This window comes from Dreissena polymorpha, chromosome 6 (assembly GCF_020536995.1).
Source record: "Dreissena polymorpha isolate Duluth1 chromosome 6, UMN_Dpol_1.0, whole genome shotgun sequence".
NCBI classification, from domain to species: Eukaryota; Metazoa; Mollusca; class Bivalvia; order Myida; family Dreissenidae; genus Dreissena; species Dreissena polymorpha.
Window position 1 is genome coordinate 114,421,467 of NC_068360.1, and position 26,650 is coordinate 114,448,116.

General features: G+C 34.8%; 2 protein-coding genes across 2 annotated transcripts; both read left to right on the forward strand.

Annotated features, from left to right (window-relative positions):
• The first annotated feature begins 396 nt into the window (after positions 1–396).
• LOC127835304 (uncharacterized) lies at positions 397–17,285 on the forward strand. Its single transcript, XM_052361661.1, has 12 exons — positions 397–483; positions 1,593–1,790; positions 3,243–3,442; positions 4,479–4,628; positions 5,296–5,392; positions 5,948–6,159; positions 8,165–8,308; positions 10,508–10,683; positions 11,944–12,112; positions 14,896–15,033; positions 15,583–15,633; positions 16,544–17,285. The coding sequence occupies exons 1-12, from the start codon at positions 447–449 to the stop codon at positions 16,598–16,600; spliced, it is 1,629 nt and encodes a 542-aa protein (XP_052217621.1). The 5' UTR covers positions 397–446; the 3' UTR covers positions 16,601–17,285.
• A 6,443-nt stretch (positions 17,286–23,728) lies between these two features.
• On the forward strand, positions 23,729–25,905 carry LOC127833653 (perlucin-like protein). The gene is made up of 3 exons (XM_052359045.1): positions 23,729–23,821; positions 24,420–24,591; positions 25,745–25,905. The coding sequence occupies exons 1-3, from the start codon at positions 23,756–23,758 to the stop codon at positions 25,903–25,905; spliced, it is 399 nt and encodes a 132-aa protein (XP_052215005.1). The 5' UTR covers positions 23,729–23,755.
• The last annotated feature ends 745 nt before the right edge of the window (positions 25,906–26,650 follow it).

The window sequence follows — 26,650 nt, forward strand, 5'->3', positions numbered from 1 at the left end:
GTGTCGTTTCTGATTAGCATATGCAGTCGACACGAGCATTAAGCCCAGGGTTCCCAGAACGAGGGTCGAAAAAAATCCTATCTCTGGTAAGCAAAATATTTATTTAAACGTTCTGTCGTTGTCAAATCTTTTTTTTTGTATGACGAACATTAGCTTATGGAATCAGACTATTCTGACCAAGAATCTTATTTTTTCCAATTGTAAAACAACATGAACCGTTTTAACAAGGTTGATGTGGCGTTGTTCCTTTATCCTGTACGGCCCAAACGATGAAAGTGAACAAGTCTGTATCTTTTCAATGTAGAGTTAGCAAACGTAAAAACACGATAAACAAAACACGAACACCCATACTAAATCTTTTATTTACAGGGATAATAACATCAAATGAGACACTCGGAAAGGTAGCGTATGACCTTGAAATAAAAATTAGGGACAACGATACAACAATGACGAACCCCTACTACTTATCAGTGGTTGCTAGCAGTAGGTATACGGGTTAATATTTGTGTCGCGTTCTGAGAAAACTGGGCATAATACATGTGCGTTAAGTGTCGTCCCAGATTAGCCTGTGCTATCCGTACAGGCTAATCAGGAACGACACTTTCCGCTCTTATGACATTTTTCGTTCAATGAAGTTTCTTTTTTACCGAACATCAAGTTAAGGCGGAAAGTGTCGTCCCTGATTAGCCTGTGCGGACTGCACAGGCTAATCTGGGATGACACTTTACGCACATGCATTAAGCCCAGTTTTCTCAGAACGCGACTCATTTATTCTATTGGTTTCACTTTGTTATTTTCATATCAATTTGATATAATAAAATAAATGTGTGCAAATATTTTTTTACGTTATGTTCATCGGAGTCTTCTTTAACATATTTTATTGGTTTAGTTGAACAGTTTAACCTGATCTTTAAGCAATAAGAACAATTGGATATTTCGGTTTGAAGTTATCTAGGGCGAAAGCTCGAGTGGTTTGATAGCAGCACCGGAACAACAAACCTTGTTTTTTTATATCTCAATAACCATCAATCGGCCATAAATTATTAACGATTCGCTTGTCTACTACTAGTACTATAAGAAACATGTGATACGCGATTTTATCGGAAAAGTTTAATAAAACCGTTCTCGTCATGTCAACACACCAAATCTATCCAAAGTAAGCTCTTTTTTTGAAAACTTCGAGTTAATTGTCTAAGTGACGTCATATCTATGGTTGAAAACAGTGATGTTACTATGTTAATAAGTGCGAAATAAATGCAAAGTTGACCGAACTTTTTGTAGGCTTTATTGTGACAACCTATTTGATTTTACTGAGCAGTAGGATGCAGATATTGTTTGTTTGTTACAAGTTTGCTAAATCGTGAAAGCAAAAGCATTTCACTGACCAATATCTTGAATTTTCCGGAACGACTTTCACAACATAAGGTTCTGCTAGTTGTTCGTTGCACATTTCCCCACACTCATATTTATTCTTAGTCTAAAAACGTCATTTTTCCCCCTTTATTTTTTTTTATGAACTTTATCACTCTCTGTTTATTTCATAATTCGTTTCGAAATACATATGAAACATATGTTAAATATAACTATTACAGAAGGTCCTTTCCGTTTCAACGAGTCTCCCAAAATAGTCAATCTACCGACTACCATCAAGGTGATGGAAAACACCCCACCGGACACATATTTGTTCAAACTTCTATTCACCGACGAAAATCCTGCCGATACTTTTACAGTGACGGATACTATAAATGCGTCTCACGTATTGAAAGATTATATCAAGTTTAACACGACTTGTAAGTTTCAGTTATTCAACAGTTTTTGTTAGTTCCTTTTCTGTATTTTATTCCACGCGTTTGCGAGAACAACGAAGTATGAATGGTAAATCTAAAGTTTCATCTGTACAAAGTAGAGGCGTAAAAGCAGAAGAAACCTCTATGTTTTTGTTCGAAATGGAAACCCAAAAACGCACAAAAAGCATTAATATAACAAACACAACATGCATATTTTAAAATTATAAGATGCCAACATCAATCTGATGCATGTGAACATAAATTACACGCTTTAAAGGGGCCTTTTCACGTCTTGGTAAATTGACAAAATTGAAAAAGTTGTTTCATATTCGCAAATGTTCGTTTTAGTTATAATATTTGTGAGGAAACAGTAATACTGAACATTTACAATGCTCTAAAATAGCCATTATATGAATTTTTGACGATTTAAAAACCTGAAAATTATAAAGCGTTGCAACGCGAAACGATTGAATAATTTGGACAGTTCTGTTGTTGTTGTTATATTTTTTGAAACTACGAGGACTACTTATATAAAGTATAAAATACACCTCACATTGCGTAAGCGCGGATGGCCGAGTGGTCTAAATGGTAGGTTTTTTTTACTCTAGGACTCCAGTGATCAGTGGTTCGAGCCCTGTTGAGGTTTACTTTGTTTAAATGTTATTTTCCACTTTGTACTGGATATTTTAAGATCCAATGTTCACATTTAGCAATATAACGCATTTTATGACAAACTTCAAAAACATGCCAAAATCTGTGAAAAGGCCCCTTTAATGATGTTCTATATTCATACTCACTTTGTTTATATTTGATCGCGCACCTGTTTCCTAAAATAATTAGACCACACTTTTGAGTTAGCGAGGTATTCTGATATTAATTGAAACAAATTTCATGACAAAACCAATATATTCGTTCTAACTGTACTTTTTAACGCAATTATTCACGTTTAGCATATGGAAATACATTTTGAACATTATATTCAATAATATGATCAATTCATAAAATTTACGGTTTTATTGCTCTGTGCAAGCCGTACAGGCTAATCAGTTACAACACTTTCCGCTTTTGTGTAAGTTTAAGTTATGTGAAAGTATTTTCTCAACAAAAACGCAATTTAGGCGGAAAGTGTCATCCAGGATTAGCTTGTATGGACTGCACAAGGCAATCTGGGACAACACTTTAACTCTTTCAGTGCTGGAACCGAATTTTGAAGGCCTTTGCAAACAGTTTGGATCCAGATGAGACGCCACAAAACGTGGCGTCTCATCAGGATCCGAACTGTTTGCTATTCTGATAGTATTCTTTGAAAAAATCGAAGAAAATGCTAATTTTAGAAATTCAACAGACGACATTTTAGCAGATGACAAATTTCCCAGCATGCAAAGGGTTTTAAGCGCATGAAAAAGAAAAGTTTTCCCAGATAGAGGCTCAACAGAACTATTGTCCAATTTGCAGCATACGTAGTCTCGACGGGAACTAAACCAATTGATTATGAGACTTCGACTGCAGGAGAATTTGAAATAATTATTAGCGACGGCACGGGAACGACCCAATTCTTCACCGTCACTGGTACAGTAACAATCCAATACGTGGATGTCAACGAAGATGGCATTAGCTTGGTTTTGAACTCTAATGCAACGGCTGAATTTAATGAGGTAGGTTAAATTGCATTTTCTATTACATTGCAGTTATTATTTTGTATTGGTTAATGGACACATTTGATAGAGATACCTTGTTGAGATTCGATAAGTTATATCGATTTTCACGCACAAGTGATCAGATAATTTTTTTTTTCGCGAGTGGCAATGACTAATGAAACAAATATGATAACAAATAAATATTATACGATAAACTTCCGAAAACAACACATTATCTTTTTAATCGTATCCAAATCTAAGATAAAGTACGTTGTGTAATTTGGCGCGGTACTAGATTGTGAAAATGATCGGTATACAATCAGTATCGCAAACCAGTCGATGTTGTTATGTAGGTATATCATTAGTTTTTATTGAAAATTAAAACCGTTAATATTTACCAATATCACTGTTTTGAAGATAAATACAATAGACGATTAAAAATTATTACAAAATATTGTAAGACACGTTCTTTAAACTGTGAACATTAAAACTGAAACCCGACAAATATGTAATGTGTACTTCTAATGTGATATATAATTATATTTATTCATTTTGCCAATTATCCACAATAAAAGCGTGATCGGATTCAATGAGGTAAAAGTGGCCCACCAGCCAGACAGTTACAAACCGTGTATCGACCTCAGTCATCTGCTTCGGTCCGTATAAATGTGTGACTGTACATGAACCCCAGCCTTTTTATTTTAGATCATATCCATTTTGGGGCTGCCTGGCTTGCAACTACAATGGCACATGGCCCTCAGTGGGCATTTCTTGATCAATTGAGCCTCTTTCTAAGAAAACTGGGCATAATGCATGTGCGTAAAGTGTTTTCCCAGATTAGCCTGTGCAGTCCGCACAGGCTAATAAGGGACGACACTTTCCGCCTTAACTTGATTTTCGGTAAGAAGGGACTTCCTTGAAATTAAAAATACCATAAAAGCGGAAAGGTTCATCCGTGATTAGCCTGCGCGGACTGCACAGGCTAATCTGGGGCGACACTTTACGCACATGCATTAAGCCCAGTTTTCTCAGAACAACGCTCAATTTATTTTAGGATAAGGCACCGGGATCCGTGATATATTCCTCGGTCGTAGACAAATCTGCCACACTGAATACAAGCATAGATAAGAATGAAGTAATAGACTACTGGATGAATTGTGGGAAGGATTCAAAATACTTCTCGTTTGATCCCATTGCAAATGAGGTAAACGAAACAGATTTAAGCTGCGCTGGGAAAACAGGCCTTACTGCATGTGCTTAGAGTGTCGTCCCTTACTGCATGTGCTTAGAGTGTCGTCCCTTACTGCATGTGCTTAGAGTGTCGTTCCATACTGCATGTGCTTAGAGTGTCGTCCCTTACTACATGTGCTAAGAGTGTCACCCCTTCCTGCATGTGCTTAGAGTGTCGTCCCAGATTAGCCTGAAGAGGCCGCAAAGGCTAATCTGGGATGACACGTTCCACTTTTGATGGTATTTGTTCGTTTGAAGAAAGTCTCTTTCTGGCAAAAATCAAGTTTAGGCGGGAGGATCGTCCCTGATAAGCCTGTGCAGACTAGACAGGCTAATCTGTTAGACACTTGAAGCACAAGCATTAAGCCCCGTTTAATCAGAGCGCGGCTCATTTGTAGAAATTATAAGAATGACTTTTATTAATTGTTTACCTATGATTATTTTATTTATTTATTGATGTCATAGTATTTAATTTGTCATTTAATGGTGCATGAAATCGATTACTTAGTAACTTATATTAGTAAACTTAACACTTTTCACTATAACCTTTGACTTGACATATTTTCTGTAATTAATATCAAAGCGCATCTGTGCGAATGTTTGAGAACATATTTTTTATCAACTAAGTGTATTCATTTTAGGTCAAGCTGGTTCGAGAATACGACATGGATAAGGGGTTGTCTGGCACTGCCACCTGTAACATAACTGCACGTGACACCGGCGGTTTTACAGATACAAGTAAGGCTTTGATTTTTAAGGAAAGCAGGCTATTTCATGGGTGTATCAACACGTATAGGCTTACTGTCTATGTTCAATGTTTTAACCATTTCGATGTTTTTGATATTTTATTAAATGGTGTACGAACTGTTTAAAGCATACATTTTATTTCCAGAAAGATATCAAGGGTGTGTCTGTACAGTTGAAACAATTCTCTAATTAGTTTTTCATGAAGTCAATTTTTAAAATATGTTTGTGCTATGTGAGTTAACAATTCAGATTATAATTTTGCGGGAGAAATAAAATAAACGTTGGTCTGTACTTAATTGAATATTGCATATCGTTTTAAAAGCGGTAGCGATTTTTCAATTATTTTAGAAGAAAGCATTTCGTTACAAAACAAATGTTGGTTACAACATTTCAATCACTGATTCTAGACACGTTTATATTGATTTTGAATGATGTTTTATCCACGCGTTAAACGATATAAGGATTTCTGCATTATATGATGTATTTATCTTGTTTTGGATATCAATACAAATAATTAATTCGCTTTACCCTTAACTTCATTTTAAGAGTCATTTACACTCACGGTGAATCAAACAAACGACATCGCACCAGAGTTTCCCCACAAGAACTACGTCTTTTTCCAAAGGCCGTCGGATACGTTTTTCACGCTGATCGCAAACATGTCTGGATCGGATGCCGACGTTGTTGATACGCCGACCGTTCTGACCTACAGGTTTGGTCCCGCCAGTTCCAAAGCTTCCACGGAGTCCCATTTTCAGGTATAACGAAAGATTCTGACACAAAAGTTTGGTCCATCCTGTATTAAATCTTCGACTGAGTCCATTTTTCAAGTATTATTAAATACTAGTATTCTCCCACCAAGGTGGGAGGGTACGTTGTTTACGAAATTGTGCTGTTTGTCTCTTTTAAGGGTTTTGAGACAACACGTCTTTGCGTCGGAATATTGACCGATTACAAAATAATGACATTTCTTCGAATCAACGAGTGATCTAATTATTCCTATGCTAGTATAAATTCAAGTATATACCAACGACCCACGCATATATATCCCACCATTATCCACGTTTGTGCAAAACTCGATAACTATTTTTTATGTACATATACACAACATGAAATTAAAGAGCCATCAGCAGGTGAACGGTTTAATAATACATGTCTTGTATTCACGACTTATTGAATTATTCGTAATATTTATATTTGTTTGAGAAGCTGTAAACAATCCACGCACACATATCCCACTATCATCCTTGTTTATCATAGATTTTTAAAAATATTTTACTTACACAGAAACAACTTGACACTCACGTAACACCAAAAGAACGATAATCTTTTGTTCAAAACGAGGCACTTAATTGTTGGAAATACAATCCGGATATGGCTGGCAAATGTATACATACCCTGATTGGTTGTTAGATGTGCACACGTATTGTGCATTAAATTGTATATTACATTGTACAGCATGCATGTTTTGGAATGGCTAAGCCAGGGAACTAGATACCGCGGTGATTATCCTGTCTGGCTAGCGGTGGTTCAAAAAAGTTAAAGCCTCTATAACGCTCAAATGAACGAAAGGTCGTTAAGTATTTCGTAGAATAAAGTTAACAACTAAACAATCAGTGTTCCTTATAGCAATAGCCACAATTTCAACGCTAGATGTGGTATGATTACATAGATTTTTGTAGATACAAAATGCTCGTTTTTATTTATTTGTGACACAATTAATTCCATTTTAATTTCCCGCGAATATATCTATGCATACTACACACGAACACTAAAATGGTACCATGTTAGTGTTCATGCGTCGTATGAATAGATGTCGTTGCGGGAAATTTAAATGGAATAACCGGTAAATATGCAAAACAATAATAAAAACGAGCATTTTGTATCTACAAACATCTATTTTAGCAGGCCACATTTGGCGTTGAAATTTCTGAAATTGCCACAAGGAACACAGATTTTTAATTGTTTAACTTTATTTTACAAAATATTGTACGAAATTTTCGTTGATTTTGAGTAGTAATGGGGCTTTAAGTCTTTGTTTCACAGTAATTGATAAATGACATTACATGTACGTTCGGGCCGGGGAAAGAGTAGTGTTCGGTTACACACTCTACATTTTTTTTAATTTACTGACCAAGAATCAAATCGAAAATGATCATTTAGAAGCCATTTTACTTTAAGAAGTGCGCATTGATTTAAACATGTTTTTCACACTGATATATTTTGGAAACCTCTTTGCAGTTGCTAAATTTACATTTATCTGTATTGTAGATACATTTTATTCACAGGACAATACATAAATAAAAAACAATTTACGAATTAAACCAACAATTGTGCATTATGGGCTAAATCACTAATACCTATATATATACTTAGTACATATTGACACACATTTGCTAAAGAAGCGACAAAAAAGGACAGAGTAAAAAACAGAACGGAGCATGCGAACTATTTTAACACTCCACTACTAGTAAACATATTAAGAGTCAATGGGGCTAATAACTTCTACGTTTCAACTATCCCATTTATGCCTCACGTCTAGAAAAACGGCCTTGGTAAACATCGTAGATCCAGATGAGACGCCGCATGATGCGGCGTCTCATCTGGATCTGCGCTGTTTGCTTATAGGAATTTCTGTAAGAATCATTTTAAATATAGAAATAACTATACTAGACATCCCTAATTTTTGTAAAAAAAATATCCAATTCAGAAGGATGGGAAAGTCCACTAAGCATAAATGGGTTAAAATGGCGTTTGTTATAGATTGATGAAGACGGAATACTCTACATACGTAACGTCTCTACGGTTCCTGACGGCTCGTATAAGACGTTCGAGATCATCGTCTCCGACAATGACGCTACGGCGCCTCTGGAAGGAACGTGTACAGTTACTGTGATATTTAGTGGGGTATGTACGTATATCAACTAATACAGTACATGCAACTGTTGTACAAATACTGTAAAACATGTGCAAACGTTTTTTCTTATTTTATTAATTGCCTTAAATCTTATCTTATCTTGGTATCTTAAAATCATACCAAGTTTCGTTGGCTAACCTGAATACGTTGACCTAGTATTCATTTAAGGCGTGCTTTATTGAGCACATATTTCATGAATGCAAAATAGTGAAAAATCAATGACACTAAATTGGTATATCATTGGCTTTGTTCCCGATTAAATACAGCAAACGAACAACACATACTTTTAACCAATTTATATTGAATTGAACTGAATACAAGCGAATGTTTAGTGTAAGATACGATAGTTAAACAATACGGAGGATACCATGTTATGGGGGGCCTGCGGTATAATGCAATTTTGAATATTTAAGCTTGATTTCAAAAACGAAAAAACGAAAGACGAAGGCTTCATGTGACACTGTTAAGTACATTTCTTCGATAGAAACAGTACTTGGTGTTCTTGTTTTTTGTTGTGTGTTTTTTTTTTTTTTGAAAACAGGAACATTTTCAAGCGAGCGAAGAGCGAAGAATAAAACAAAATCACATTTCGATAGAAAAATATTGCATTAACAAGAGATACAGGTTTAAACAGCTATAGTTTACATTTTAATCAATTCTTATACAAAGAAAAGAATTTATGTACAAACAAGCAATATTATATCTATGAGTAACATACTTTTCAAATAAAAATGCACTAAAATTAGGTTTCAGCACTTAAACTTTTAAATGCAGAACACAAGTCTAAAGCTAGTGTTTTCCTATCAGGAATAGCATTACTTGTAAGTTTAAATTAAACATCTTCTAATGCAATTAGTATAATAACGTTTATATTTTTATATTAAACAACTCTTTTATGAAGATTCTGCGCTATTATATGAATTTGCAGCCGTTAAAGCTTCCGATATGATTTCATGTCGGAACAATGCTACAGCAAATTGACATAAAACCATACGAGGTCGATGTATATCGACCTCATATTAATAGGAGTAAGTTGCATATGACCTTTGACCACGAAATATAACATATCATTGAAGTGAGGGACACATGTCTACCTACTGCTGCTTATATTTGTTTGAAGTTTTCAAAAGTGAAAACTGTGAAAAGGTATACCATTTGCAAGCTGTGAAAAGGTATACCATGTTGCAAATTGCATTTGAAAAGGGACAATCATCAAAATGATAATGACAGACAGTCGGACAAAGGCCATGCATGTAATCCATTGTCGATAACATTTTCTAAAAGGGGCATGTCGATGGCTAGTACGGTATTGTATTTTTCTGAAATAAATGTATTCATTACAAAGAACTGTTTTGATGTTTCTAACATAACCTAGCTGTAAAACATGTTCCGTCAACCATGTATTTTAATACTTCTAAAACATTGTCCCTGCGACTCTTTTAGAACCAGCCTTTAATGATTTTATGTTTATTTTTTCTTCACTTAAAATTGTGTTATATGTAAAATGTGCCTACATATAGGGAAATAAGTCCCATTTTATGAAGAAAATGCAAAAAAAAATACGTCATGTTTCCCGATGTTGTTTCAAATTGAACATGCTTCAACGGTATCTGCTGATAGTTGTATGTTCGAACGTGAACAGACACATTCAAATAAGTCACAGAACGAAGCAGATGTGTTTATATTTATAAGGGTTGGCTGCAGCAACTTTTCACCGCAATTTGTTAAAACGGTCACGCAGGAAGCCATTTTTTCTGGTCGTCTCGATCAAAGATTCGAGCGACTACAGTTTTCGATTAAAAAGGAAACGAAACATTATATTTAGCATTCATATTCAGCGTCAAATCGTTTCTGCGAGATAGCTTTTTTTTCTTTTTTTTTTACAAATTAAAAAAACACATGCGCTATGGTTACAGTAGGACACAAAAATGAGTGCGAGCAGTATTGTTTTTTTCCATTTTGAAAAAATACGTGCGGTAAATCCGACGACCAACACATCAATTTGGAGTGGCCTTAGCGTGTAGTAGCACGTGTAAGGAATAAGTATCTAAATGTATAGGATGATTAATATAAATAACGCATCCTATAAAATTAAACTTGCGAATGAACATAATGCAAACCAAACGAAATCTGTGCCCGTATTAGACTGAAATTAAAGTTATGTCGCATAAAAATAACACAAATTACAGGTGGCGACAACAACAACAACGACGACCGAGAGGTACTATGTCTTTTTGGACGACCATGAGAATTACTGGTGGATGTTTCTGCTCGGCGCCCTCGTGTTTGCCGCCGTCGTCATCATCATCTTCATCGCCTGCAACGATCCCAGGATCTACGACTATGTCGTTTACCAGATGAACAGGTTTGTACAGCAATCCTTTTCTGACTGATATTTGTCTTGTTCTGTGAAAATTGGGCAAAGTGCATATGCGTAAAGTGTCGTCCCAGAATAGCCTGTGCGAACTAGTCAGGGACGACACATTCCGATTTAATGGTATTTTTCGTTTTAAGGAAGTCCCTTTTTCCGAAATTCTAGTTAAAGCGGAAAGTGTCGTCCCTGATTAGCCTGTGCTTTCTGCACAGGCTAATCTGGGATGACACTTTACGCAGATGCATTTTGTCCAGTTTTCTCAGAGCGCGACTCAATTAGGTAATCCAGCCTCACGCGCACAGGGACCTCGTATACTTCGAAATTCACACGCATGACACTCTCTTCAAACCGAAAGCACTTGGGACAATCTTATAGTGATATTAAGGGCATTTTCACTGTTAAATTGAGCTGAAACGAATTAAAAGGTTAAAAGTGTTAGTCAAAATGTGGTAACTGACCAATTATCTGCAACTCATCTTGCCACCAGTTGTTTATAAAATATATTTTATTTTCGATATTTTACATGACTATACAGTCCCCTAAGCCGAGCGGAACTGTCTTTTTTATCAGGATCTGAGTTAGTGTTCGAATGTCGACTGAACTATTATGCACTAAAACTAATTTACATTTACATCGTACATATAATAATTTATGTCGTCAGTTGTCAAAACGAAAGTACGGTTGATATTCAATTGCATTAATTTTCTCTTTCCGTGATATTGTTTTAGTATGTTGATGCTACATTATCAAAAATAAGTGTATATGCAGTGAAAACACCAAAAATAAACAACGGTTGCGATAGACACATATAAACGTATCCTGTTAGATGCGCATAATATCATTTTAACTGTGTACAATTTAAATCACAATTCGAGTAAAAAGTAGATGAACTTGCGCGTGGCAAACTGTAAGTAAATTTCAAGTTTACTGAAGAGTGGCGACGCTAAAAGCCAAAACCTTTAAATATAATGACATTAAGATACTACCTCATGCGGTAGCTTTAAGCACTTAAGTTCCGTTCCAAGGATGGGAAGCAGGTAGACCCTGCCCAAAACGACATCAAATATGTATTAAAGCAAATCTTCTGACGGCTTACCACAGGGGTAAACACATTGCGATCACTTTGCGGTGGCATGTATGTTTTGCATACAGGTGTTCAATAACCGTTCTTTTGTGTGAGGAAATATGGGCATATCAAGCAAAAGGAGAAGAAGAGTTTCAGTAGACATTTTAACACATTCACTGTTTCAGGTTTGCTCACTGGTGCCGTCGCAAGCCGAAGCCGAAGGCACCAAGGAGAACGGTTGGGAAGCTGACCGTTACGGTTAACAACAAGCGACTTGAGAACGACCCTGACAACGCGTTGCCATGGGAGCTGCTCGCTAAAGATGGTGACGTACCGGAACTAAATCAAGTCCAGGTAGGTTAACCTATTTATGCCTAGCGTCTAGAAAAAGGCTTTGACAAACAGCGACGACCTAGATGAAACGCCGCATGATGCGGCGTCTCATCAGGGTCTGCGCTGCTTGCTGAAAGGACTTTCTGTAAGAAATATACTAAATATAGAAATAAATATACTAGACATCCCTAATTTTGGAAATAAATTTATCCAATTTATATGGATGGGAGAGTCCACTAGGCATGAATGGATTAATTTGGAGGAGCACGAAGACTATTAGGGTCCGTGTATATACCGTCTTTTCCATTTTCATTTTGCATAAGAAACAATGAAAAACAAAAATCAACGTATATTAGTTTATTATCCGATTTTCTTACAACCTGAACAAAACCAAAAAACAAAGTTGAGTTCTTAATTATACAAACATTGATATATGAAAATTAAAACACAGTGCCTTTTTCCATTAACCGTTCTTGAATTGATACAACGGTATACGAAAACGAGGGGCGCTCCGCTGTTTTGGAGAGATAAGTCTTTATTGATCTTTTGCGCAGTTTTATCCCTTAGATCGTATTATTATTTTTTAATACATACATGTAGACAATTATAGACGCAGAATAGTCGAGTCTTGGGACAGCTATTATTGGCTACTCTAATTGGAAAATACATAGATCTAGTAATATTATATTACACGACCATTATTTTATAATAAAAGAAAAATCAATGCTAATTAAAGACCATTATTTAAAATACCATATAAGTTACAACTATGAAATTGTTACAAATAATAAAGTTTATGAATAAGTTTTTAGGTACGTTTTTTTCCACTTTTCGAATGACTTTTTGCATGAACTTGATGCGTATAAAAGGAATAAAATAATACATTTTTCGACTTTTCATGCACTTTAACAGATCACGCAAGCCAACGCTTGCTTGAATGCGCGTTCTCTCGACAAAGCATACACGTATAGTTACAGATATACAAGCTTTTCCATAATGGTATTCGAGTTTCATTTGAGGAGACAAACAGGGTCTTAAACGGAACGTTTCAACGCGTGCAAGTAATTTCTATAGGCGTTACGCATGCTTTTCGCCTTCTTTATGAATCGTAACGTTTAAAGTCATTTTTAGCGGCGTTATAATATCATTGGAAGGTACATATTTTGTGAGCATTAACTAGATCTTGAGCCCTCTTTCCGGAACATTAAATATATAGTTTAATTAGTTATTAACTAGGCACATTTATTAATATTATTAATAATATTATATATAATTATTTCACGGTTTCATATAAGGTGTTTGGTTATAACTCTTTTAGAGCTAAAATCAAGAGACATATCACAGTTCAGTTGTGAAATGTAACATGTATTTGTATTGGAAATTATATATTAGACATCTTGCACTTAACCATTTTATAAGCTTCAAACAACTTTTTATTTATTCTCATTGCGTCTTGTACTTTTTTCAATATTTGGAAGTACTAATACAACTTAAACGTTCTATTATGTACGGTGACATTTTAGCAGCCGCCGCCGATTATTCTGCTTCTTAAAACATCATTCGGGTCTAAGGGGTATAATAATTGGAATATTGGACTCAGGGGAAGGGGTATTACAGCTCTTAAAATGTAAGGACCTCTCCCTGATTATAGGACTTAAACGCGTTGTTTTTTTGTGTGTAAAATTAGTACTGAATTTGCATAGTATAGGTGCAAAGAAAAAGAATTGTCATAAAAGACTAACTAAAGCCCTATCAATTCGGTTGGATCGAAATGAAATACCGGTTCATTGGAAAACATTTAGATGTCAGATTATGATCATTTCAATTTGGACAAACACATTTTTTGTAAAGGAAAAAAAGAACGCACAATAGCCACGAATGAGTTACCTCCCCAAGACAGCAGCACAGAGCACAGATTTATAAATATTTTTTTTAATTTATAGATTTTTGAACAGCGCCACTCGTTTTCCGTTTTTTGTAAACCGTAATATCAAACCAAGAACGGTAAACGGGACCAAGTTATAATAATTGATTTCTGTTATATGAAGAGTGAAACGAAATTTGAAGAGGGAAATACATTTCGCATTTTGTTTTATTATTAGTACAACGAAAAACGATATAAAGAAGTAAATTTTGTTTTCGGAAATTTTGTTTTTGTTTCGGTTATAAGAAAATTGGAATATAAACTAATATGCCTTAATTCTCATATTTCGTTGTGTCAAATTCAAAACGAAAAAGGAAAAGACGGTATATACACGGACCTATTAGGCATATGCACACATTTTGCATTGTTTTTATTGATTACTTTCAAATCTAGTCATTGTAAGCGTATTTGGGCGTGTTTGCCAAACGGGAACACGCTAACAAATAGTCTGTATTTTGTTTATTAATTTTCTGTAGGTCTTAAAATGCAATTCGTTATTGGCAAAAATGAACCCATTATCACGGTATTTATTCAAGGCATGCTTTATTAAGCAAATATTTTAAAACCTTTGATATAGAACGTAAATATTTTCGTTTTTCTTATGAATGAACAACACGAAACAATAGTTTCGGAATCATAAAGTATAGTTCTTGTATAGAAGTCGTACAAATAATATCAATTTGAAATGGAATACTTTTCGCTTTTTGTTGTTTTGCTGTTTACAAACACCGATGTTATTTATGATGGGCAAATGTTAAACAAGTCGTGTAACCGTCTTCTTTTCGTAATATCCAACATAACGTTTTGCGTAAACACAAATAAGATAGCAACATACCAACAACAAGTATTTCATAATTTTACTAATATCCATTATGCGCAGGCGGATATTCAGAAAAGAAAGGAGAAAAGGGACCGGGACTATAAGAACTTCAAGGGGTTGCCCATATTCGAGAAGGGCAAAGGGCCTCGGCCTGACTCGGCCCAGTCTACGTCATCAATTTCCAGTGATGTCACGAGGGTGCGTTCTTGTGAATATGGGTGTTCTGCTCCGTACAGATTATATGAGTCGCGTTCTGAGAAAACTGGGCTTAATGAATGTGCGTAAAATGTCATCCCATATTAGCCTGTGCAGTCCGCACAGGCTAATCAGGGACGACCCTTCCGCTTTTATGATATTTTGCGTTTAAAGGAAGTCCCTTCTTACCGAAAATCTTGTTCAGGCGGAAAGTGTCGTCCCTGATGAGCCTGTTCGGACTGCACAGGCTAATCAGGACGACACTTTACGCACCTACATTTTGCCCAATTTTCACAGAACAAGACACATATAAAAACGAATGCGGTCGTATATTGTAATTTTTGTGTGATTTGAAAGAGAACGTATGAAGATTAATTCGCTTCGTTAATAACAAGCTTTATACTAACATTTCATAATATTTAATCTAAAATATCATATTTTAAACAGAACGAAGCAAACTTGCATTAGATTATGTTAAATAATTGATATTTTATCTATACATTTGCATTGGGAATTGAGACAACGTAAAGTTTGTTTCCCGATTTATTTCAGACAAGTGAGTCCCCGAAATATGCCACATTTGTCAGCAAAGACGACAATCTGGTAAATGTGTTGTCTTTTTGTTTATCTCAATGCACGAATTGTATGCACGAATTATCAATACATTGTTGTGTATCTTAATTTGTTAAGAAAATACTTGAAAAGCACACTCACATATTGTTAGTTGTTACTTACAATTATTGAAATTGTCTTACCAATGCATTCATCATCCTTTCACTTGTATTACATTACTTCGTTATTTAATTCCATCATTCTGTTTGATCTTCATCAATTTATTTTTCAAATATGATCCTATTAATTTTAGTCTCTTATTTCATATTTAATTCGTATACCACATTCTTTTACGGCGTAATCTTATTTAATTATTTTATTAAACCCATTTATGCCTAGCGTCTACAAAAAGGCCTTTGCAAACAGCGTAGACCCAGATGAGACGCCGCATGATGCGGCGTCTCGTCTCATCAGGGTCTGCGCTGTTTGCTTAAAGAAATTTCTATAAGTAATATTCTTAATATAAAATTAAATATACTAGACATCCCTGACTTTGGAAATAAATTGATCCAGTTGTGAAGTATGGGAGAGTCCACTAGGCATAAATGGTTTAATAACTTGATTTTATCCTCTATTTTATCATCAAAAGCGTATTTAAGGGTCTTATCTTATCATCCCTTTTCGCCTTGTTGTGGGAAAACTTGACCAAATACATGTACGTAAAGTATCGTCCCAGATTAGCCTGCGTAATCCTCATAGTCAAATCAGGGACGACACTTTCGGCATTTAAACCATTTTCGATTACCGTTAGTCCCTACTTAACACAAATGCAGTATATACGGAAGTTTCCGTCCTGAATAAGCCTGTGCGGACTGAACAGACTAATATGGGCCGACGCTTTAAACAAATGCACCTAGCCGAGTTTTCCAAGATCGATGTTTCTGATTTTAACCTGTTTCAGGACGAGGGAGGTGAAGGTCAATGGGGCAACCTGGAAGGAGCAACGGGAGGGAAATAAGTGTCATTGAGAGATCGTTAAAGCAACACACCTTGAAATGAAATACATGTTCATCAATACATATAGATGCAATTTGAAAGTGTGCAAAATTGTCATTAAATCTATGGCCCAGTTAGCAAGTAATTTATTATTTTTCAAACGGTACCGCTTTTAAAACCGAAAGTAGGATTTCCATACGTATACGTCCATTTCGACAAACGCGATTATTTTTAAGTTTTAAGGTACAAAAAAGACGGATCTCTACCTTGTAACCACCATATAAATTCTTATTGGCATAGATAAAATATGTTTCTTATTTATACTCAAATTTACTATGCCAAATGAGTTGTGTGGCTTTAAATAACCTCGTCTGCGCATGTTTCGTATTTGCAGACCTTTGTTTGGACAACAGAGCGTTCGTTTTATACATGTACATTGATCTTGCCATGCCGTTAGCAAACCGTTTTGAATACAGAGTAAGGCGATTGTAAGTTAGTCGCAACAAACTATGTTGAGGGAATTGTTACTCTGTATAAACCTTTTTACGTTTTTGCCTTTTCATGTTTAATTAGATGTTTTGTTTAAAAACGCTGTTTGACACATTTTATATTTTATTTCGCACTTAAAAAGGACATTGTTTTTTAGATGGAATTTATTTATTTATATAAAAATGTTGGTTGTTGTTTTATATGTTGTTATTATAGATTTGTTTTGTTGTGACGATATCGGTTATACTTGTATATCGATTAAACGTTTTAACACATAATAATACAGCTGGTTTTAACTGTGACTTGTGAATATGAAGTGTGAATGAATGTGCATTTGAGTACGAACACGATGTTATGATTTTTGTAACAGAGGGGGTAATTACGTGACTTTCAAGATGCCGACGTCCATGCCGAGGCAGGTATTTTTCGCAGTTTTATACCATTTATTACTTGTATTAAGTTTTTTTTAGTCCGCTCACTTTCCAGCCATATAAGCAAGAAATTTACTGGCGTTTATTTCATGGCTATTTTCGCTCTATATCTGGATTTAATTCGCTGCAAAATTTCTTAGCGGGATGACCTAATTAGGGCTCCACTAAGAACAATTGCGGGGAGTAAAGTCGAGATATAAAGCGATTTTAAATACGAAATACACGCTAATCACCTCTTTACTGATATGGCTGGAATGTTAGCGTCATTTAAAAAATTAACAAAAGTAATATAGGGTATAAAACGGCGAAAAATAACTGTCACGGCATTGACGTCGCAATCTTGACCATCTCGTGATTACCCCCTCTGTGTAAATTGATCATAATCACAGACAATTATTAAGATACAAGTGATAGTGTCAAAATAATACCGCTTGGAAGCAGCTGTGATTGACAGACATGCTGTAGCTCACACAAGTAAATTAAACATCCTTAAAAATCAGTCCTCAATTAATAAATATGGACCGTGCTCTGTGGAAAGGGGTTTTAATGCATGTGCGTAAAGTGTCGTCCCAGTTTAGCCTGTGCAGTCCGCGCATGCTAACCAGGGAAGACACTTTAATCTATTATGATATTGTTCGTTTCAAGAAAGTCTCTTCTTAGCAAAAATCTAGTTTTGGTAGAAAATATCGTCCCTGATTAGCTTGTACGGACTACACTTTACGCACACGTATTAAACCGCATTTTCGCACAGCACGGATCATTGTATTATTAAGTTTTCACACGGCGTGCATTACAATAAAAGTAATGAGCATATATTTATTATCGGTTAGCTAAAGGGCTTGTTGCGTTTATTAGGGAAGCTATTTGTTTTAAAAATTGTGTTTTCATGATTATGTTGCTCAGACATCTGTCGCCAAACATGTTAGCTATATAACCGTCATAACGGGGCACATATTAACAAACCAAATTTAAGAATTTACATTTAGAATAAAGAATAAAATATGATCCAAGAAACCTTTTGTCAGATTTTGAGTTTGAGTTAATCATGCTAGCTATGATGCTCGTACCTTGAGCAACTTGTCCTAAAAAACGAAAATAGTTATTATAGCAGTAAAAGCTAAGGTAATATTTGGTTTTAAATATGAGCAAATATGAGCACGAATTGCTGTCTGTATTTACTTGCGTTTAGTAGCCCGTGTCATGTCAATCAATACCAAGGTAACATGATTAAATATCAATCTCTTGCACGACGGTTACATTACATTCACCTCTGTGTTGGGCTCCGAACGGACTATTGTTATGAAAGCGTCTCATTCATGTCATGATCATACCAAGCGTTCATCATTGAGGTTACAGTATACTAAACAATCTCTTGCACGACGGTTACATTGCATTCACTGCATTAAAGAAAACCATCTCATACCATGATATCTTATATCAGTCTTAATTCATTATTATAAAATTGATATGTTTTTTTGTTGTTAAGAAACCAACATACATACACACGTCGAAGCAATTCCTAACGTCACTCAATAAACATTATGTTCAATTATTTACATATGTAAAGTGCGTGGAATGATTCCATCTGCGTAAATGGGCAACAAAATAGTTCCAAAGAGTTGCATTAAAACTCGCAATTATTTGCACGATTTATCGTACATTTAAAAGTCATATTTCTTAATTTAATGCATGCGATCTTAAATATCAAATCAAATATACATTGAATGCGTTTGTTCGGTTTTAGCTATTTTATAGACAAAATGGCGTGCTGAGCCTTTCGCAGAGTTGTATGTGAGAGCAAGGAACGACAACTCTGCGTGGAAATTGGATTAAATATGTCGCATTTCACAGTTTATAGCTAATTACTATACCCTTTTTGGTATTTAATAGGAATAATCTATAATTACAGTTCAGTTATTGAAGGCTAGTCTGCTGGCGGACAACACTGCATTTGTTTTGTTTGCCTAGAACATGGTAAGAAAACCCCTTACATTGAATGGGCTTTTATGGGACTTATTGTGTGTTTGATTGCGGGCTGTCAGTCTTCATTCACTTGTAGTAACAATAGTTCAAATACGACAGCTGTAAACAATAAATTTGGTAATTGTAAACATTGTCATTAAGGTAATTTAAAAATGTTGCTGAAACATTTCATGATACCGTTAACCACTGCCTTAATTGAACGAATATCTCAAACGGAGCGTATATCGCAAAGGTGGATTAAACACATATGTGAGATGGAACTCAATTGTAACCTTATTTAGTCTTATTTCTCATGCTTATTTTTGCAAAAAGCCTTTCTTAGATACGACCTTTTTTGATTTGTAAATACTTTATATAGTCTTGTTGATGACATGTGTTGTGTAACTAGTTTTGTTCCTTTGGTATTTTAACCCAATATGTCACTATCACCCATGCACAAAAACCATCTTGAGCATTTACCAAATGATGTATACTGCTAGACACTCGTTACACTTTAGAAATTGCTCTTTAGAAATGAATGATTCTGATGTACAAAACGATGTTTACGAACAGTTAGTATTTAATGTTATCATGAACGCACACAATTACAGTGGGTATGGTTTTAGTATGGTGGCTGGTACAATTTATAAGCGGATTTAAAGAACGTCACCAACGCAACTGAAAACACGCCGGATCAGCAAATTTACTCTTCAGATTGACAAAACGTGCGCCATCCCCATTTTCGCCAACAATTGCCAATGCACCAACTTGCCTCTTTTACAGATACACCAGTCTGTCAACAGACTGATAATTTAAATAGATAATTTTCTTTTCTTTTCTAATTTCACAATAACTTCTTGAGATGTATTGCAATACAATATCAAAGCTCCTTTTCTCTTCTGGCTGAATTAAGCAGATAAGAAAACGTAACTCTGTATAGTATAAGTACAGTACAAGAAGTAGGAGAGAGTTATCTCTATAAAAATGATAATGCAGGGCTGTAAACAGTCTACAGATACACGAACGAACACGGACGATATTACGATAATTTAATAATTTTGTCGCCCGTTTTACCGCTCTGCTAGAAATCAGCAACAATTATAAATGCATTAACCATATGCCTAGTTGACTCTCCCATCCTTCTAAATTTGATCAATTTATTTCCAAAATTAGGAATGTCTGGTATATTTATTTCTATATGTAGAATATTTCTTACAAAAAATTCCTTTAAGCAAACAGCGCAGACCTTGCGGCGTCTCATTTGGGTCTACGCTGTTTAACAAGGCCTTTTTTCTAGACGCTAGGCATAAATGGGTACATATTTGGAACATATTAATGAGTCTTACGTATTTTGTTAAAAAATGCAATGTTAGGGTGCTATTCAATTGACTTTCGTGGTGGAATGCTTTGTTTAAAAATGAAAGAAAGAATACACAATTTGTTCAGGCACGTAGAACTGAGGTCCGGCCAAGGCAAGTGAATCAGTCTTTCATATTGCTCGCGGAATCTGAATTAAAGTATCATTAAAGTATCGTAATTTATCAACGTCATCAAATATTGCTGCATATTAAAGGGATCTTTTCACGCTTTGGTAAATTGACAAAATTGAAAAAAGTTGTTTCAGATTCGCAAATTTTCGTTTTAGTTATGATATTTGTGAGGAAACAGTAATACTGAACATTTACCATGGTAAAATGTAGCCATTATATGCATGTTTTGACGATTTTAAAACCTAAAAATTTTAAAGCGTTGCAACGCGAAACGATTGAATAATTTGGAGAGTTCTGTTTTTGTCGTTAAATTTTGTGAAACTACGAAGATTGCTTATATAAGGTATAAAATACGTCAAGCATGAGTACTTGGCGGAATAGCTCAGTAGGCTAAAGCGTTTTTACTTCAGGACTCTGGCAGGACTCCAGGGGTCACTGGTTCGAAACCTGCTCCGGGCAATGTTCTTTTCCTTTTTTTTATTTTTATTCTTGGTTTTTTACTGGAGCTTTTACGATCCAATGTTTACATTTATCAATATAAAGCATTTAAGGAATAAGTTAAAAAGTGCCAAAATCTGTGAAAAGGCCCCTTTAAATGTCAAATAAAATATTTAAAACCCTGCTGGTTTGACAATTAATAAGTGTCATCTGCCACAACACTGGATGGTAAAAAACAACATGCATTGCCAGAAGGATATCGAAACGCGGTGTAGTTATTTAGCTAACGGCATTGGGACAAATGCGATTTGGAAGATAAACATATATAAAGCAATTTCCATATAGTTTGATCACAAGTAACGATTACACAGTCATTACGGTAAGATGTAAAACAAATATTTTGTATTAAATTTCGCAATAATAATATTTTTTTATTTATGCAGTAAATAGAATGTGTGAACGGAATGCACTGCAATACACACAATAAATGATAATATGTATTGGAAGAAAATCTGATGAAACGTACATATACATATATGTTACTTTTATCTGTTCATTGCGCATAGTTGACCGTCTTATTAAGCACAAGGTATCATGTATACAAACGATTTGTAAAGTCCTTAAATAACACTGACAGGGACAATTAGACAGTTCAACAGTAGCATATACATGTATGTTAAATCATTGAATTTACTTATATCGCAATCATAAATAAATGTATAAATAATGTAGGTTAACACTTTTTCTGAAAATAAATCAAATAAAAAAAGATGTTGGTTTTTATCATTTTGCCCCTACTGTTTCATCTCTGTTTATTGAAGTGGATTCACTAAACCCCATAACGGATGATAAACAAAATGACGGTCTTAAAGCATGTGCGTAAAGTGTCGTTCCAGACTAGAATATGAAGTTCGCGCAGGATTATCAGGGACATATCTTTTCGTCTAGACTAGATTTTCGTTTAGATGCTACTTTGCTAAACGAAAACTTAAACTTAAACCGGAAACCGGAAACGAAAACTTAAACTTAAACCGGAAACCGGAAACGAAAACTTAAACTTAAACCGGAAAGTGTCGTCAATGATTAGCCTGTGGGGATTGTGGTAAGAGTGGACGTTTTGAAACTGCAAGTACTGTGCTCTTTATAATGCTGAACAGGAGAATCACTTACACAACACTGTATTTTAATAAACAGTAAAAACAAGTTCATAATGAAGACCAAACCATGCTTAAAAACAAATAAGTCAACATTTAAAAAAATGTAATTATTTTCAACATTAGTATACGTAGTAGAGATAATTTAGACCGCGATTTCCATAACTAATTAGTTTATGGCCAAGCGTGCACGTTGCAATTCCAGAGTTGAGAAATCGTCATCAAATAAAACTTTCAGTGTGCATCTGCCAAATGTTAAATCAATGTCTTTTAAGCCCTGTCAAATTGAACTAATCATTTTCTAACATATTACTCTCATGTGGTGACCATGCTTTCTTTTTTAAGTTCATAACATCCATTTTTAGCGAAATAGTCGAACTTGGTAACAGTTATCCTCCATATCAAATCAATTTTATATAATGTTTAAAAGAAGCTAATCGTGACGGGCGAAATAAAAGATGCTTTATCATTTGCTGTATTAAAATGCGCTCCAAACGAGAATACTCAACGTGAATTGGATGGTAATATTAATAATTTTGTTTTCGAATGGATTATGTCTGACGATCAGAATCTTCTTGGGAACGACCCCCTGCTACCGTCTTTAAAATTTTCTCATCGAATATAAATCGATCTCAATAATGGTCTTGAACACTAAAAATCCGCTGCAAATTCTCACTGAGACGACATTTTAAGCACATGTTTTAAACCCCGTTTCCCAGTGCGAGTTTCATACATATCAATATGCCTTACTTATTGTAAGCTATGTTTTTGTAACGATAACGAACAATAATATGAAGTCATATGTAATTAAAAACAGTGATGAAACATTGTTGAACAACAAGTGTTGCTTCCAGGTGAACATAACTTTAATTACAAATAATTGATTTTTTTTAGAATTGTCAAAAGTGTTCCAAGTTCAGTCGAAAACACATACATGTGCATAATGTCTTTCTGTGCGAATCTGACCATACGAAACATGGACATAATTATGTATATCAAGCAACTTTGAATAAATTCCATTTATCACTAGATCATGTCAATTATGGAACATATTTTTTAACTGTCCACGTTAATATTTGTTAATTGTTAAATGTATCAGGTGATAAAATGTGGACATGATAATCGTATAGACACAATTATAGAGAGATTATGCATTATATGAGAGTGTTTCTATGGTTACAGAGTATTTAAGAACAACGATACAGCCATTACAATGTCAAGATTGCAAATACTTTTCGTCGGCGTAGCCTATCTCTTCAATTGCACATTGGGATTAAAGGTGAAGTATCCACGGCTATTTCAAATGTGATGCCAGTTCGTTCCATTAGTTTTTTTTAATGACAAACATTGACTGATTTATTGTGTATGTATGTTTGAACTTATGTTGATTTGCTCACTATTACTTTTTTGAAGGGATATTTTAAAACCAACTTTGCATCAAGCAATGTCGTGGGGTTTCAATAAATGGCTTGCAATTATATATTGTTTCCAACAGAAATAACAGTAATGGTATTTTAAAACTAAAAAAACAACCCATTTTTGTGTCAGAGCTTTGAAATGTAACAAATCGCATACATCCGCCACTGAAATCTATAACACTTTTACACCAATATATTCATGACACAAAACGACACTTGTTTCATTCAGAAAAGTTACTTAGAAAAGTAAGCGAGCGTGTTTATGGAATTGTTGTTTGGTGGTTATTTAATTTTAATTAGGTTTTTGTCTTCTTTCAAATTATTTATGGTATTTAAAAAATATTCATCTGTTGTTAATGAGATTAGCAGCGATGAAAATTGTGTTAAAATGAAACAAATTTTGACCATACTTGCTTCAGACATATCGGCAAGTATCATGTTACAGAGTCTATTTTTCAGTGTCCCCATGGATTTGAGGAATATCACCAGTCCTGCTACATGGTGGACGAAGATCGTGAGGACTTCTCCAATGCGTTTCAAAAATGCCAGGCAATGAATAGCGAACTTCTGAAAGTGAACTCCAATCAAGAGCTGAATTATATTAAACGGCTTGTCGGACGTAGTCCACAAAGTGAGTCCTTAAACTTCTTCACCAAATTTGTTTAACTTAGTAATTTAATTGTAATTAAATGGGTATAATTTATTTCATTGCTTTTAAATTTGCACCATGATGCTGTTAGGTTATTTGTTAAACGTGTTCGTTTGTTTGTATTGTATGTATTGTCAGTGACCCAAATTAACCGAAACATTTCCGAGATTTAATTCTTAGAAAAAAGAATATTCGTTGAAGTGGAATACTCAACTATTAACCCTTTCAGTGCGGGAACCGAATTTTGAAGGCCTTTGCAAACAGTTTGGATCCAGATGAGACGCCACAAAACGTGGCGTCTCATCAGGATCCAAACTGTTTGCTATTCTGATAGTATTCTTTGAAAAAAATAGAAGAAAATGCTAATTTTAGAAATTCTGCAGACGACATTTTAGCAGACGCCAAATTTCCCAGCATGCAAAGGGTTAACTTTAATTTGAGTCCAGCTTGGAATTAACCATTATCTTCTTCGTGTAGAACATTTCGGTAATGACCAATGGGTGGCAGCATGTTGTATTCAAATTCTGGACATATTTTGTGCTCTAAGTTTATTCATTATTCTTAAGTCTGATGTTTAGTTGATGATTACGGGTCCTGCAGGGTGTTTAGTTACCTGATATGATAAGCGCTTCATAACAAGATGGCTATGCTTATTTAGAAGAACGATTAATTTTACTTATGCGAATGGCGGTTATATAATAATAAGTTGATAAATATGATTCAAAGGATGGATAGGTCTATTACTTTGCTGTGGTCAAGTTATGGACAGCTGTGTGTATTGTTTGCGAGAAGTTCTACACCGCTTGCTTTGTTATTTGCCTTTATGAAAAACAACAAATGATAACTATAATGCATCCAACATTTTTAATTGGATTCAATTTTAACGGACGAAAACCTTGTTCATGGTAATTAACATGAATTCTAATTTTATAATTGCATTAAACTAACGTTTATATCTGACGCGTTTGCCAGGAATGGTTTTACACGTACATGTTCACGTGGGTTTAGGTTTTCGTTTAACAATACGTTTTCTTGTTTGTCAAGTCAGCAGCATGAAAATAACAAACGTCTTAAAGAAAAACATGTTTAGTTTATATTTGTACACTGCACTTGAAATTCTTTATCTATATTATAGGGGTTGATGGATATTGGATCGGTCGATTTTATGATTGGACCCGTGGAAAATGGTTCGAGAGTGACCCTGCACACTGGCTGATCCTGAACAGCGACCTCAATCTGTCTTATGAACAGCAATATAAGCCGCTGGGGTACATTTGTGAAACTGTGGCTAAATAAAGCGCCAAAATCAAAATTTTTAGTAGTTTTAGATTTGATTACTACGCTTCTCCAATTAGTTTATCTAAATCGATCGGAAACAGTCTCTGTTTTTAAAATTGATTTTTAAACAGTTTTAAGATTTAAAATCGTTTATTATATTGGTATTTTATAAAGGTACGTGTTTAATGTTTTGTTCATGCACATTAAATCGTAACAAAAACAAACACCAAAAAAACACTTAAACAACCAAACAGTGTTGATCGGAGAAACTATGGTTTATTTTTGGACTTTTTTGACATACATGTTTTTTTTCACGCCGTTTAAATGGAACCATCAAGGCAGAAAAATAAGCTACTAAAATGAACAATAGAAAAATATTGGGTACATATGTATACCATGATCAAAAGCATATTCTACACGATCTGTTTTCTACGCTTTATGTATGTCCATTACTTACATTATGTTCTCTTTACATCGCCACTGGAGGTAAGGCCCGTAACCGGATAATCCCAAAGGTTGGAGTACACTTATTTTAATTCCAAAAGTGTCACATTATAAAACTGTCAACTGTCAAAGCTCTTTCTTGCCTTTTCAATCGATCACATTTTTCAAGTTTATAAGCATTGTAACAAAAGATATGTCATCTTTCAATAATTGCGGTCAAAGTATGCGTTCTTGAAACTTCTAAGAAAGAAGTATGCGCCCAAATGTTAGCACCATCGGAAAACTGAATTTCGGCAGTGGGGTTCGACAAAAGCACTGT

Coding starts and splice junctions, on each gene's coding strand:
- LOC127835304 (XM_052361661.1), top strand. CDS start 447: ATGACGAACCCCTACTACTTATCAGTGGTTGCTAGCA. Junction 5,393..5,947: donor CGGCGGTTTTACAGATACAA/GTAAGGCTTTGA, acceptor CTTCATTTTAAG/AGTCATTTACACTCACGGTG. Junction 10,684..11,943: donor GTCGTTTACCAGATGAACAG/GTTTGTACAGCA, acceptor TCACTGTTTCAG/GTTTGCTCACTGGTGCCGTC.
- LOC127833653 (XM_052359045.1), top strand. CDS start 23,756: ATGTCAAGATTGCAAATACTTTTCGTCGGCGTAGCCTATCTCTTCAAT. Junction 23,822..24,419: donor ATTGCACATTGGGATTAAAG/GTGAAGTATCCA, acceptor TCTATTTTTCAG/TGTCCCCATGGATTTGAGGA. Junction 24,592..25,744: donor TGTCGGACGTAGTCCACAAA/GTGAGTCCTTAA, acceptor TCTATATTATAG/GGGTTGATGGATATTGGATC.